This window comes from Arvicola amphibius, chromosome 10, assembly GCF_903992535.2.
Source record: "Arvicola amphibius chromosome 10, mArvAmp1.2, whole genome shotgun sequence".
NCBI classification, from domain to species: domain Eukaryota; kingdom Metazoa; phylum Chordata; class Mammalia; order Rodentia; family Cricetidae; genus Arvicola; species Arvicola amphibius.
In genome coordinates, this window is record NC_052056.1 from 82,591,160 (window position 1) to 82,606,737 (window position 15,578).

The 15,578-nt window shown below is 47.6% G+C and overlaps 1 protein-coding gene across 1 annotated transcript; it reads right to left on the reverse strand.

Annotated features, from left to right (window-relative positions):
* Nucleotides 1-1,454: 1,454 nt before the first annotated feature.
* Nucleotides 1,455-12,773, reverse strand: Rilpl2 (Rab interacting lysosomal protein like 2). Its single transcript, XM_038345405.1, has 4 exons — nucleotides 12,192-12,773; nucleotides 7,537-7,688; nucleotides 6,948-7,052; nucleotides 1,455-1,930 (listed from the first exon to the last, which is right to left on the reverse strand). The coding sequence occupies exons 1-4, from the start codon at nucleotides 12,495-12,497 to the stop codon at nucleotides 1,900-1,902; spliced, it is 594 nt and encodes a 197-aa protein (XP_038201333.1). The 5' UTR covers nucleotides 12,498-12,773; the 3' UTR covers nucleotides 1,455-1,899.
* Nucleotides 12,774-15,578: the final 2,805 nt, after the last annotated feature.

The window sequence follows — 15,578 nt, forward strand, 5'->3', positions numbered from 1 at the left end:
TCCTCTATCTTCCTAGTGCTGGTCACATACATCCCCATACAGGTTCTGTTATTTCAAATTCAGTACATTTGACTGTTTCCCAAGACATAGTTCCACTGTGTGATATCCCTGGACATCGGGAACTCAAGATTTGCCTGCCTCTTCCTCTGAGGATACTAGGATTAAAGGCATACACCACCATTCCCGGCTGTAGGTTTGACTCTTAAGATAGATTTCTTAGCATCACCTGGTACCTCCTAGAGCTGCATCTGCCCAGTCATATGTCGACTGGCTTTGCCACCTGTTGGTACTGGATGGTTTAGAGATCGTGTCTGTCAAATGGAACAGCCTGCCCATTGCCCTCAAAGGGCACTGATGCAATAGGAGTATAAGAGCTGATGTGATGTGTTGATACTGAAACGACCCTTGGACTAGTGCTTTGCATATGGTAATCGGTGCAGGTATCCTTAAGAGTAAAAATAGTGGGCCTGGAGAGATGCCTCAGTGGTTAAGCGTACTGGCTGCTCTTTCAAAGGTCCCGAGTTTAATTCCCAGTTATCTATAATGAGATCTGGTGCCTCTTTGGTCCTGCAGGCAAACGCAGGCAGAATGCTATATATAATAAATATTTAAAAAAAATAATTTCAAACCTTTCCAAGTGCACAAGGCCTATAGCTAGTGAAGGCCTCCCAGTTCTGGTATTTTAAGCTGAATGTGAACGACTGTGTAAAAGCATTAGCCACCACCCCCAATCCCAGAACTCGGGGAGATTTCTATGAGTTCAAGTCCAGCCTGCTCTTACATAGATAGTTCCAGGAGAACCAGGGCCATACAGCACCAGCTGCAACAAGCCCAGTGAGTCAAGTTCAGTCTGTGAAACCCACCTACAGAGCTGGATATCGGCACATGCCTTTGGCCCCAGCACTCGGGAGACAGGGGCAGATGGATCTCTGTGAATTCCATGCCAGCTACCACTATGTAAAGCGGCATTCTGACAGGGAGATGGAAGCAGAGACTGAAGAATTCCCCAGAAGCTCCAGAGCCAGCAATGCTGGAATACATGGAAAATTAGAAAAAAGGAAGACCCCACCTCAACAAGGTGGAAGTCCAGAACCTACTCTCTAAAATTGTCCTCTAACGACTGGAAAGGTGGCTCAGTCCTTAAGAGCACTGACTACTGCTTTTCCCAAGGACCCAAGTTCAATTCCCAGCACCCACATGGTCGCTCACAACTGTCTGTACCTCCAGTTCCAGGGGATCTGACACCTAATGTTTTACTTGCTTTAGTAATAAAATGAGAAGCACTTTGCACTACTGGAGCTCAGATGCCTTGAGTCCCCTTTGAGTCAGAGCTCCACATTTCCTTCAGGCTGCAGAGACAGCCTCCTTGGCTGACACCTCACCAGGTTCCATACTGAGCTGCTGTATGCCCACAGGCGTATGCACTCTTAAGAGACCACTCTGAAACAGCAATAGAAAGTATAAAGGCCATTTTACTTTTAATACAAAAGTCATATAAAGTTGCATGAGAAAAAAAGTTTCACCAAATATCAGTGAAGTCAGTTCCATATTTTCCCACATTTTCGTCTCTCTCTGCCACATGTTAATGACCAGATTCTCGCTGATGCTGGAACAGGCTTGTAGGCCAGAGGCCTCTCCATGTTTGGAGGCAGGATGTGGCTGTGCTGTGTTCCTTTAGAATCCTGGTATTTCCTCACCTGTCCTGGCCAAAGCTTGGTGGCTGTCTAGCTCTGTCCCTGGGGAGCATGAGAACATCTTCCCTTTGACTGCTCTGAGGGGAAACGAGTGTGCAAGCCCAGAGCATAAACATAAACATGGCACAGAGAGATGGTTCCAGAAGACATCTTGGCAGTTGTAGTCTCCAGTCAGAGGGTCACCCCCGTGGCCATGGCCTTCAGTCTAGGTATGCTTCCCTGACCGGAAAGAGAACCTGGATGGAGGGGAAAGGAAGAGAGAGCAGGCTGAGGACGCCATTCATTCAGGCCTGTGTGATGTTACGGGGGTAAAGTCACTTACCCCAAGCCTGACAGCCTGAACTTGATCCCTGGAACCCACATGGTAGAAGAGGTGAGTTGACTGACTAGCTGCCTAAACTGCACAAAGCTGCTGTGGAATGAGCCCATAAACAACCAAATTAATAAATGTAATTAAAAGTAAATTTGTGACAACCTAAATGCCTCTTGACCCAGGAATGGATAAGGAAAATTAAAGGCGTGTGCCACCATTGTCCAGCATTTTCTTTTCTTTTGTTAAATTTTCTGTTGTTGTTCAGGGCTTCTCATGGGAAAATATTGCTGTAGATATTTCCATCCTTGGCTTATTTCGCACTCATCAATTTGGTGTTCAGCATGATTAATATTTCTATTTTACAGGTGAGCAATTTGAGGGCCTGGGAAATGAAAGACCAGGCCAACTTGAGCAAAGTGAGCAGCCAGCTTCCTGACCCCTGCCAGTCAGTGCCCATGGTTTCCGTTTTTAGGGGTTTTATGGTAGAAGGGGTAAAAGTGGCTTTTCAATATCACCTATAATGTTAAGAAAAATTGTTGCAACGAAGAACATATAAGAGATATTGTTGTTCTTTTAAAAAATGGGTCCCAGGCGGCAGCTGTAGGCAGGCAGAAATGCTCCAAATGGTGGTAGCGGGCCATGTGGCTGGTCCCAGGCAGGGAAACACATGGCGGGCGGGCAGGAGACAGAGACATGGATAGACACGACATGCAGAGTGAGGTTGAATATTTATTCAGGGAGTTATGAAGGGGGAAAGGGGGGGAGAGAGAGAGAGAGAGAGAGAGACAGAAGAGGAGAGTGGAGAGAGATGGGGTGGGGGGGCAGAGAAGTGGGGAGGGAGGGAGAGCGAGCTCAGGCTGGAAGCTGAAGATCAGCCTGCCTCAGCGGATGGGGGAGGAAGTAGGCATGGCTTGTCTCTTAAAGGGACCAGGGACCAAAACCATAACAGATATGCTGATAACTGTCCATGCAGGTGCTGGTGGCGCACGCCTTTAATCCCAGCACTCTGGTGGCAGAGGCAGGGGGTCACTGGGTTTGAGGCCAGCGGGGTCACTGGGTTTGAGGCCAGCCTAGTCTACAGAGTGCTACACAGACAAACTCTGCCTCAAGAAAACAAAAGACTGAAAGCACCTGAGCCACATAGATGCACACACACCTCCTCCCCTGGCTCCTCATTAGTTGCAAGACAATGATAAAAATCTTCCTTAGCCTGGCTACTTATTCAAAAAGTCACCTGTCCCCTGATTCCTTCACCAGTTTAGTGAGTTTATCTGATGTGAATCTGCAACATTTTACATTTACCTTATTTGGCTTGAATGCCAATGACTTGGCTTGAAGAATTCCCAGAGGGGAGGCTGAAAGAAACTAGTGGTTTCTGGCTTCATTTAGACCAAGATATACAGAAAAGGGTGAAACAGCTGCACTTCCCCAGACAGCACCACGGAGCTCGCTTGGTCTTAGAGCTCCTTGTGTTCCCCTGCATGAAGCATGGGACCTCAGCCTGGGTGTACTGGTAGGGACACACATTTGTAATCTCAGCACTTGGGGAGTGGAGGCAGGAGGATCAGTAATGCAAGGCCAACCTGGGCAACTGTTAGTAAGATTCTGTCTCAAAAGACAAGGACTGGGAATAGAGGTCAGTGGTAGAGTATGTGATTAAACTGATAATGGCACGGGCACGACTTCAATCCCAGCATGGTCTATGTAGCAAGTTCCAGGACTGCCAGAATCACCTAGACATATCCTGTCTCAATAAATAAATAAATAAATAAATAAATAAATATTTATTTATTTATTTATTTATTTATTTGCTGGGTGGTGGTGGTGTATGTCTTTAATCCCAGCACTCAGGAGGCAGAGGCAGGCAGATCTCTGTGAGTTCGAGGCCAGCCTGGTCTACCGAGTGAGTTCCAGGACAGCCATGACTGTTTGACAGACGAACTCTGTCTCTCAAAAAAACAAATAGAGGCCATGAATTTGAGAGGAGGGGCAAATGGGAAGGGTGAAAGGATATATTCTAATTTTTAAAAATTTACTGTTAAAAACAAAACATGGTGATGCACATCTTTATTCCAGCACTCAGGGCACACTCCTGAGCAGGCAGACAGATGTCTGTGAGTTCAGGATCATCCAGGTCTACACAGTGAATGCCAGTAAGATCGTGTCTCAAGAAAAGAAAAATTGAGAGACCATAGATAGGCTCCCTCCTTGGTGCTGAGGAAGAAACACCAGGGGTTAGAAAAATGGCTTAGCTGCAAGAGAGCACACTCGCGGGCTGGAGAGATGGCTCAGTGGTTAAGAGCATTGCTTGCTCTTCCAAAGGTCCTGAGTTCAATTCCCAGCAACCACATGGTGGCTCACAACCATCTGTAATGAGGTCTGATGCCCTCTTCTGGCCTGCAGGCATACACACAGACAGAATATTGAATGGATAATAAATAAATAAATATTTTTAAAAAAAAGAGCACACTTGCATATAGATGCATGCACATATACATCATTTTAAAAAATTAAAAAAGGAGCTAGAGAGAGATGGTTCAGTGGTTAAGACCTCTTGCTGTAACTCCAGTTCTAGGGAATCTGATGTGTTCTTCTGGCCTTTGAGGGCACTGACACTAAATGCACATTAGGCAGAAAAAACGCCAATAGACATAAAATAAAGATAAATAAATCTTTCTAAAAGAAAAAGGTGCACCCAGGTGGTGTACCCAGCACTCAGGAGGCAAAGGCAGGTGGGTCTCTGTGAGTTTGAGGCCAGCGTGGTCTACAGAGCGAGTTTCTGGACAGCCAGGGTTGTTACACAAAGAAAGTCTATCTCAAACCAAAAAAAGGGGGTTGGGGAAGGAATTAGTTTAGGAATATATGTAAAAAGTGTCAGGAAATAGTGTGCCATCACCTGTTACTCTGTGATAGAAGGAAGTGTTCTATTGTCCTCAGGTTACATGTTGGGAAATCTAGGCTCCAGCGGAATTTACACTGGGTAGCAATCTTAGGAGGTAGAGCTTGGGACACTAGCCACTGCCATTAGACAAGAGGAAGAAATGGGTGTCGACATCTGAAAGCTGGAGGATTCTGCTACTGAATCAGAATTTCCAGGGTCTCTACAGTACACACAGGGCTTGTGACCGTACTCTCAGGGAATCTGCTGATTAAACATACTCCCTGTGTGCTAAGTTTTCTGTCAACTTGACACAACCTACTAGCATTATCTGAGAAGGGAGCTTCTATTGAGAAACTGGCTCATTAAGGTCCAGCCACTGTGGGTGGTGCTGTCTCTGGGCTGGTGGTCCTGGCTTCTATGAGAAAGCAGGCTGAGCAAGCCATGAGGAGCAAACCAGTAAGCAGCACCATTCCATGGCCTCTACATCAGCTCCTGCCTCCAGGTCCCTGCCCTGTGTGAGTTCCAGGTTCCATCATGCAGGGCAGCTCCTTAAGCAGGAAGCAAAACATCTAAAAGGAGCTTCAGGAGGTCCCTGAAACTGACCAGATTCACTAGGCCCTCCCTGCCAGAATAAGCAATAAAAGCTGAGAGTCCCTCCGAGACTTAAATGAACAGAGCCTCAAAGGAGACTCGGACCAGACCAGTCAGCAGCCTGGAAGAGGCTTAGACCAACTGAGGTCCCAGAAAGGACACTCTCCAAGCTGCTGAGCAGCCTGCAGGGGCTCCTGGTTCCCAGCTTCATGAGCTGTCACCCATGTTGGGGTGGGCTTTGGTGATGCAGCTGTCCTTGAGTCATTTCTGCTCCTCTAAGTAACCTCTTACCCAGATTCCTTCAAGTAGCCTCAATAAAACTCATGGTTCACCAAGATGGGCCCTGGTGGTATCTGTACTCTGATCTGTCGGGGGTTCCCTATCCAGAGTGAGTCGCTGTGTGTTTCATCTTCCCAGGAAGAGTTGTTTCACACGACAGCGCCCTAATGGCTTCTGATGATGAATTGTTATATGGAAATGCAAGTAAGATAAACCCTTTCCTCCCCACACTGCTTTGCTCAGTATTTAGTGGCAGCACAGAAACCCCGTCAGAGCAGAAGAGCAGTCAGTGCTCTTAACTGCCAGCCATCGCTGCAGCCCCAACTTCCCTCTTTTTATTTACGAGAAATTCCTTCTAGATAGCTTCTCTTTGGCATGCCAAGCTGCCCGCTGAAGACTCTCCTGCCTTGAAGCCACTGTTGACAGGAGGTTCACTGGCTACCGCTGACCCATGGCCACTACACGATGGCCACGCAGATGGTGTGGACAGCCTGGCTTCAGAAAGATGGCCAGACAGTTCATATCCCAGACTGGACATGGTGGGAAGTAGAATATTTCACCACACTGCTTAGAACAGCATACAACCAGAAACTGGCAAACTCACTCTTTCTTTTTCTCACTCTTTCTTTCTTTCTTTCTTTCTTTCTTTCTTTCTTTCTTTCTTTCTTTCTTTTTCCTTGACAAAGGGTTTCTCTGTATAAAGAGCTGTCCTGGAACTCACTCTGTAGACAAGGCTGGCCTCAAACTCCCAGAGATCCACCTGCTTCTGCCTCCTGAGTGCTGAGATTAAAGGTGTGCACCACCATACCCTCCTGAAAGCTCAACTATTTCTGGAATAGTCCATTAAGTATTTTTGGATCCTGGTTGTCCATGACTAGGTGAAATCTTGGAAAGTGACCCCATGAATAACTGTAACACTATTAATAACATTATGGTTCAAAGTACTTGAGTCACAGAGACTCTCATCCATGGGCAGGCTCTTGCCCACACGTACCAGGATGTGTCCCAAGCTTAAACTTCCTCCTAGCACTGGTACAGTTATAACTAAGTGGCGTGAAGACTTTCCTCCGGGCTGCAGCCACACCCTAGCAGAGGAGAACCTCCCATGCCAGGCCTGGCCAGCCTCCCCTCATCCCACAGCATGTCATCGTCATGAGCTAGTGGTCATAGGGGCATCCAGGTGACTCACAGCTTTTTCATGATGGTCCTCTCTTCCTTCTCACTGTTGCCCATGGTAACCACAGCATCTTTCTCTCTTCCTCCTCTTGGAGCTTCTCTGGGTGGAAGCAGGCCACTGGGAAAGTGGGAGAGCAGGGATGAGTAAACAGTTGCACTGCGGATCTCTTTCCTGGGTTTTTATGTCAGCGGCACAGCACAGGCATGTGTTCTAAGAACACAGCAGGCCTCGGGTTCCAGCCCTGACACCAAAAATAAACAGAAGAAGGTATTTGCTGTTGTGCATTGAGACAAGGTCTCACAATGCAGACTAGGCTGTCCTTTAACTCATAGAGAACAGCCTGCCTCTGCCCCTTGAGTGCTGGGATTAAAGACGCATGCCACTGCCACCACCACCTGGCAGCTTGCCTGGACTTCACTTGGTCACCGCTTCCCTATTAAAATATTGAGGACCTTTTGCTACCAGGGGCAGCACGGTCCAGTGCTGTGCAGCTGTGCACGTGGTGCCTGGCACGTGCGTATGTTCAGTAAACCGGATGAGAGCACCAGGAGTCAGCGCGCGATGAAGGCCTTGAGCACCAAGGCCGCTGCGGGGAGCTCACCTCCTGTAGCACTGCAGCTCCTCCTGCAGCAGCAGCAGCTGCGACTTGAGCTTGTTGCGCTCCTGCAGCACGTCCCTCAGCTCCTGCAGGGTGAAGCGGGGCCGATTGGGGTCGGTCAGATCCACTACCATTTTGTCCGGTCCCAAGTTCACCTGAAAGACAACAGGCCAACAGGGTGAGTCACCATGGTGGGCCACACCCACCCGTGAAGGGAAAGGTCAGCTCTCAGCTGAGGAAGGCAGATGAATGAAATGGAAGTCTGAAGGTCCTACTCCTGCTCGGACTGAGAAGGACTTGAGTATCAGAATGAGAGATAACAGGAAGCCATGAAGTGCGTCACTGAAAACGGGTGCAGGGCTGATGAGACGGCGCCCCAGCTAAGTGTGACTGCCGCACATGCAGAGGACCCCAACTGGGTACCTCTGGGGCTGCTCACAACCTATAACCCCAGTTCCTGAGGATCCAACAGCCTCTGCTGTCCTCCAAAGGTATTAGACCTACACAAGTGGTGCACACACACACACACACACACTACACACCACACACACACACCACACACACACACACACACACACACAAAACCCCCATACACATGAAATATAAACACATTACAAAAGAAGGTACTGAGAGGCAAACACCTGCCTCACATGTGTGATGCCAGGGTTCCATCCCGAGCACCAAAAAACACCCATGAAAATATACTAAACCAAAATAGTCACAAGATACATGTGTTGTGTAATGTGAAGAGACACATGACTCCCATGGGACACGACACACTGGGGCTGTGCATCTCGCCTCTAGAAGATAAAAGCTCAGGGATCAGTTCACAGACTTCCTCAGTAGTGCGTCAGCAAGCACTCACTTCAGAGCTCTCACCAGTGATAACAGCACAGTGGACAGTCCAAGGTCATTAAAAACAAAGACATTCCTCATACTCTTTTTGCTTGTTTGTTTAAACAGAATGCTGACTCAGGGCTTCCCACTCCCTGGGTGGCTGAAGGGTGCTAAGGAAATATTTTACCCGTCCTGAATCCAGAGAATAAAAAAAACAAGGCATGGGTGGTGGTGCACACCTTTAATTCCAGCACTTGGGAGGCAAAGGCTGGCGGGTCTCTGAGTTCAAGACCACTCTGGTTTACAAAGTGAGTTCTAGGACAGCCAGGGCTACACGAAGAGACCTTACCTAAAAACAAACAAACAAACAAAAAAAAAAACCCAAAAAACAAAATGGGAGGGGGGGGAATTAGGAGAGTGGTGTGCTCAGAGCATCACTACCCTACCTAGAGGAAAAAGGAAAACAAACAAGCAAAAACCCCAGGTATACCAGGCAGTGGTGGTGCACACCTTTAATCCCAACACTTGGAAGACAGAGACAGGGGATCTCTGTGAGTTTGAGGCTGGTCTAGTTTTCAAAGCGAGTTTCAGGACAGCCAGAGCTACACAGTGAAACCCTGTCTTGAAAAACAAAACAAAGCCGGGCGGTGGTGGCGCACGCCTTTAATCCCAGCACTTGGGAGGCAGAGGCAGGTGGATCTCTGTGAGTTCTGAGGCCAGCCTGGGCTACAAGAGCTAGTTCCAAGACAGGCTCCAAAGCCACAGAGAAACCCTGTCTCGAAAAATTAAAAAAAAAAAAAGAAAAACAAAACAAACAAACATTAAAAAAAAAACAAGTTTTCTTTGAGGGAATGGATTGTTTGATATTGTAACCCCGGTTGTCCTGGAACTCACTCTGTAGACCAGGCCGGCCTCAAAACAAGTAGAAACTGTAGAAAAAAAAAAAAACTTATGTGAATGAACTTGGTGCCAGTGAACAATACACTTGAACATGGTAAAGGAGGGTTGGGGAAGCCACTCAATGGTGGAACACATGTCCAGTGTGAGCGAGATCCTGAGGTCCATTCCTGCCATGGTTCAAAAGAAAAATTAACTTAAAAAGATACAAATAAAAAGTAGGCAGGTGTGGTGGTCCACACCCTTACACCCAGCAGTTGGAGAGATGGCTCTTGCAGGGGACCTGAGTTAAGTTCCCAAACCCACATAACGGCTCACAACTGTAAATAACCCCAGTTCCAGGGGATCTGACAGGCACACACAATAATAAATCTGAAAAATCATTTTTAAATATTTATTTATTATGTATAAAACATTCTGTCTGTGTGTATGCCTGCAGACCAGAAGAGGGCACCAGACCGCATTACAGATAATTGTGAGCCACCATGTGGTTGCTGGGAATTGAACTCAGGACCTTTGGAAGAACAGGCAATGCTCTTAACCTCTGAGCCATCTCTCCAGCCCAAAAAATCATTTTTAAGTAAATCAATCCCGCACTGGAGAGGCAGAGGCCAATTTCTGTGAGTTCAAGGCCAGTTTGAGGTCTACATGGGGAGTTTCAGGCCACAGCAAAACTCTGTCTCAGACATAAAGTAAAGATGACAAAGGATTTCAAGTTACATACATGTAATGACCACAAGTCAAAATAATTTAAAAGTCATAAAAAAGTAATAAAAAAGAACAGGATGTTTTAATAAACTGTGTTGTCAGTGAACATTTTTTTTAAACATTCTTTCTTTCATTCCCTTTTTTCTTCCTGGAGGCAGGGTCTTGCCATGTAGCCCAGGCTGGCGTCAAACTCCCAACCATCTGGCCTTAGCCTCCCAAGCTACTGTGATGGGCATGTATCACCACATCCGGCTCCCCACCCCCACTCTTCCCACACCCTGCCTAAAGACTGTATTTAAGGAAGAAAATATGCTACCTCATCTGGTGCCTGTGACACTTGTCCCTCCGCCCCATGGGGGGAAATCACTGGGCCACATGCAAACTACAGTTCCCAGGCCACAACGCAACTTCCTCCATCTCCCTGTGCCTCAAGACCGTACACACCAAATAGCACGAACAAGGCAGAGCCACCCAGGCAGATCAACTAGTTAAACTTTTCTCGAATCTCCAAGGCCAGGCTCCGATGGAGATTCTTGGTCATCACCCAGGCTGGATGTGGAAGCAGATACTGCAGCTACAGTGAAACAGCTGGTAGTGGTGGCTCACACCTTTGCTTCCAACACCCAGAAAGACTGAGGCAAGTATGAAACAGCCTGTGCTACAGAGTGAGACTCTGCCTTACATAATACAAAACAAGAAAACAGTCAGTGAAATAAAGGAAAAAAATAGAACAGGAAAGAAATACGTGCCCCTGGAGAGAGGTAAAGGGGGAGAGAGGGAGGGAAAGAGGGAGGGAAGGAGAAGGAGGGAAGGAGAAAGAAAGAGTGGGAGGGACGGAGGGGGAGAGAGAGAGAGAGTGTATGTGTGAAGTTACAGGAAGTCCTTTCTTAGAACGCTTGTTAAACTGGGCATAGTGGCTCATGCTTGTCACCTCTGAACTCTGGATGCTTAGGAAGGAGGATCTCTGTGAGTTTGAGGCTGCTCTGGTCTACACACAACGCTCCAGGCCAGAAAGGGCTACTTAGTGCTTTAAAAAAAGGAAAAAAGAGACCTTATCTCGTAACCAAAAACTAATGAAGTAAGAAATGGGCTATACAACTCAGCAGCACAATGCTTGCTCAGCACATTCAGGCCCCTCCAGTGACCAACACTTCAACCCCAAACCACAGAAAGGATAACACCCGCCGGGCGGCGGTGGCGCACGCCTTTAATCCCAGCACTCGGGAGGCAGAGGCAGGCGGATCTCTGTGAGTTCGAGGCCAGCCTGGTCTACAAGAGCTAGTTCCAGGACAGGCTCTAAAAAAAAGCTGCAGAGAAACCCTGTCTTGAAAAAACCAAAAAAAAAAAAAAAAAAAAAAAAGAAAAAAAAAAGAAAAGAAAGGATAACACCCCACATCCAGCCTCTCAGATCCCTGCTCTGACCCATGGAGACTACCAAGTCTGGGCTTTAGTGCTCTTTACTTATTTATTTATCTTTTTTTTTTTGAGATGGTTTTTCTGTGTAAACCTGACTGTCCTAGAACTTGGTCTATAAACCAGGCTGGCCTTGAACTCAGGTTCCTGTGCTGGGATTAAAGGTGTGAGCTACTACTACTGGCAGGTCAGGTACTGTCTCTTTTCAAGATTTCAAGATCACTCTTAGAAAGGGATTCTAAAGTGTGCTAACATTTGAAGCAATTGCTGGGGCCAAAGTCAAAGATACAGTGGGGGTGGACAGGGCTAAAGAGATCCTCAGGCGCTTGCCAACAAGCTTGAGGACCTGAGTTTTATACCCAGAACCCGCATGGCGGAAGGAGAAAATCACTTTACAAACTTGTTCCCTGACGCTCATACACATATACACACTGGCCTGCACACACACAGAGGCACATGTGCGCACAATATTAATAAATTGTTTTAAAAAAGAAAGTAAGAAAAAAAAGAAAGTAAGTAAAATAGGATTTAGAGAAATAATTCAGCGGTTAAGAGCCTTGGCTGCTCTTGCTGAGGATCTGGGTTCGATTCCCAGCACCCACAAGGTGGTTCACAACCATCCATAGTGGGGGGGGGGGATTCAACGCCCTCTTCTGGCCCCGGATCGGGCACTGAACGCATGTGGCGCACTGAAGCACTTGAAGGCAAAACGTTTGCCCATACACATAAAAAAATAAAGGTTAAAGTACTCAACAAATGTTAACTGTGGGAAGACTTCCAGACTGAACTTGGGTTTCACTCACCTGGCCTCCGGAAGCACCAGCTCTCCGCAGCCCCTCCACCTCCTGCCTGAGGTTGTCCCTCTCCATCCGCAGCTCCTCGGCCACCAGGCTACTCTCGTTCACCAGTGCTTCCAGCATCTCCATCACACGCACTATCTTGAACTGCAGCCGGGTGACGCGAGGGTCACTGCCCAGGGCCATCAGCTCGCGGCCGACCACATAGGAAATGTCGTACACGTCGTCGGTGGTCAGCTGCAGGGGGCTCTTGGCCAGGGCGCCTTCGTCGTCCTCCCCGTCCTCCTCCTCGCGCACAGGAGGCTCCTCCATGGCGCCCTCGACTCTGGCGACCTCCGGGGCGGCTGTCACCTACGCGTCCACTGGCTCTGGGCCGAGTCCACGCCGCGCTCAGGCTGGATGGCCCTGGAAGAATGCGCCGAGGAGTCGCGGAAAGCACCGAACCGCGCAATACCGCGCACAGCTGCACAGCTGTGCGCCTGATGAAGGGGACACGGAGAAGGGACCGTGGGAAGTGCGGCGAGAACGGGGCACGAAACAGCACGAGCTGACCACAGGCCTGGTAGCCCGCGGGGGAGGAGCCGCACGAAGCTCCGCCCTTGGTGACGGGTGCGTGGAAGCCTGGTTTCCATGGAGACGGGGGCGGACTTTCCTGGGTGGTAACGGAAAGAGGGTTAAAAAAAATAAAAGTTCACAACTTTTTCACTTTGCAAACTGGAGCTTTCCAGCTATCAAATTTGCATGCCCGGTGAGGGGAAATCCTGGTCTCTGTTGAAGTTTTTTTGTTTTTTTTTTTTTGTTTTGTTTTTTTAATTGCGTAGCAAAAACAGTAGGCAGCGGCAGCGGTTGGGCTGGGAAGCGGAGCAGGTGGTGGAGTAAGGCAGCTAACTATCTTGTTGGCTACCCAGTCATATCTCATTACCTGTGAGCGAGAAAATGCAGAGAGCACCGACTCCCCTGTACCCTGAACGAACCTTGCGAAATGGGCTGAAAGGGAAAGAAGCCGGCATGAACAGCACATACACATTCCTAGGAAATGTTCACAATTGAGGAGTTCCCAGACAGGGAAGGGAGATCAGCTTCCTGTTATTAAAATGAAGTAAAAGAAAAGACAGGAGCAGCACTCGGTCCGCCTCAGACGCCGACACACAGCTCACACAGCGCCATTCAGTGAGATCCGTTCAAAGAAAGGGCTTCATGCTGGCATCAGACCTTGAGATGGGAGGGAGAGCATTATTAGGTAGCAACAATACAATCTGTTCTAAACATGGTCCTGCTGTAAAGGTAAAGGTAAAAAGGTAAGCCTCTCTTTCCCTTTAAGGTTTAGGAGCTTCCTCAATTGTGAAATAAGCGGTGGTGGCACATGCTTTTGTGAGTTCGAGGCTAACCTGGTTTATAGAGCAAGTTACAGGACAGCCAGGACTACACAGAGAAACCCTTTCCTGAAAAATAACCCAACCAGCCAAACAAAACAAGAACAAAATACCTAAATGTGCTCCATTGAGAACTGATACCTTTGATATCAAAACCAAAGATTTGGCTGGTATAGTGGTACATACCTTTTTTTTTTTTTTTTTTTTTTTTTGAGACAGGATTTATCCTGTCCTGGAACTAGCTCTTGTAGCCCAGGCTGGCCTTGAACTCACAGAGATCCACCTGCTTCTGCCTCCCGAGTGCTGGGATTAAAGGCGTGCGCCACCACTGCCCAGTGGTGGTACACATACCTTTAATCCCAGCATTCGGGAGGCTGAGGCAAGCACTGGCCTGCTTGGCTTCACATGGTGCTTCAAGCCAGGAGACCCTGGCTCCAAAGAGAGATGGATCAGCAGTTAAGAGCACTGATGGCTCTTCTAGAGGACCAGATTTGAGTCCCACCACCCGCACCGTGTGTAACTCTAGTTCCTAATGACCTCATGCCTTTTCCTGACTGCCTTCAGCGCCAGGCATGCACACAGTGCACATAACACATATCGCAGGCAACATGTGAAAGCACATAAAATAAAATGATAAATATAATTTTTAAAAAAGGACAGGGCTCTTGTTTTTGTGTGGTGTAGGTCAGGTTAGCTAGCCAGCAAGCTTTAGCAGATTCTCTTGTGTGCCTCCTGTCCCTCTCTCTACAGGGGTTGGGAATTACAGAGTTGGACACCACCACAGCATCAGGGTTTTGCGAGGGTTCTGGGGATTTCAAATGTTTTTACCCTCTGGACCATCTCCCAAGGTCCTAGTAACTTTCTAGAAATTCAGATTGTGGGGAGGTAAAGCTAGCCTGGTGAGGGAGTGCCACAGAGTACCCTGTGTGAATGTGCAGAGGCCTAAATCCAATCCTCAGCACCAAAGCCCTGGGTGCTCCTCCCCCAGCACCAAAGCCCTGGATCCACCTCCCCCAACACCAAAAACAATGGAGAAGGAAACAGAGAATCGCAAATCCTCTACTCACTGAGGCAGAAACACCAAGGCTGCCACATCAGTGTTTGCACCAAAAAGCCCTCAAGGTGCACAATGGTGCTTTGTGCATTTCTTTTTATTTAGACAGTCTCATTCAGTAACCTCTGGCTGGTCTGGGATTCACTCTTTTTAAAAAAATATTTTATTTATTTATTATGTATACAATATTCTGTCTGTGTGTATGCCTGCAGGCCAAAAGAAGGCACCAGACACCACTACAGATGGTTGTGAGCCACCATGTGGTTGCTGGGAATTGAACTCAGGACCTTTGGAAGAGCAGGCAATGCTCTTAACCTCTGAGCCATCTCTCCAGCCCCTGGGATTCATTCTTGAGACAGTCTGTTCTAACTCATGACAATCTTCCTGTCTCAAGTTGTTGATCTTACAGGTGTGAGCCACTATGCAGAACAATATTTGGAATCCATACTTGCTGTGGGATAATCCTTCTGTGCACTGTGAAGATGAGCTGCTCTCATTGTTAATAAGCTGATTGGCCAATGGCTAGGTGGGATTTTTGGGACAGAGAGAATGCTGGGGAGAAGAGCAGAGTCAGAAAAGATGTTGTGAGAAGCAGAGGTAGCAGGACAAGAAGTATGTCCATGAGGTAAACAAGCCTCGAGAAGCATATGGAGTAATAGAAATGGGCTAATTTAGGTTATAGGAGCTAAAACAAACAAAAAACGAAAACCAACCAAACAAACAAACAAAAAACCCAAGCCTATTGGTCAAGCATTTATAATTAATATGAAGTCTCTGTGTGGTTATTTGGGGAGTGGCTGGCGGGACAGAAAAGTCTATCTACACATACTGATGGCACAGCCAGACAGCGGGGTCTAAACTTGGCTTTGCCACTTGCAGGCTGTGTTGAGGTCAGGTAAGAACACATTATTCCTGGCTTAGAGGATCAGTTTTCCCAACTGTAAAATGGGAATTAAGGATGTTTTA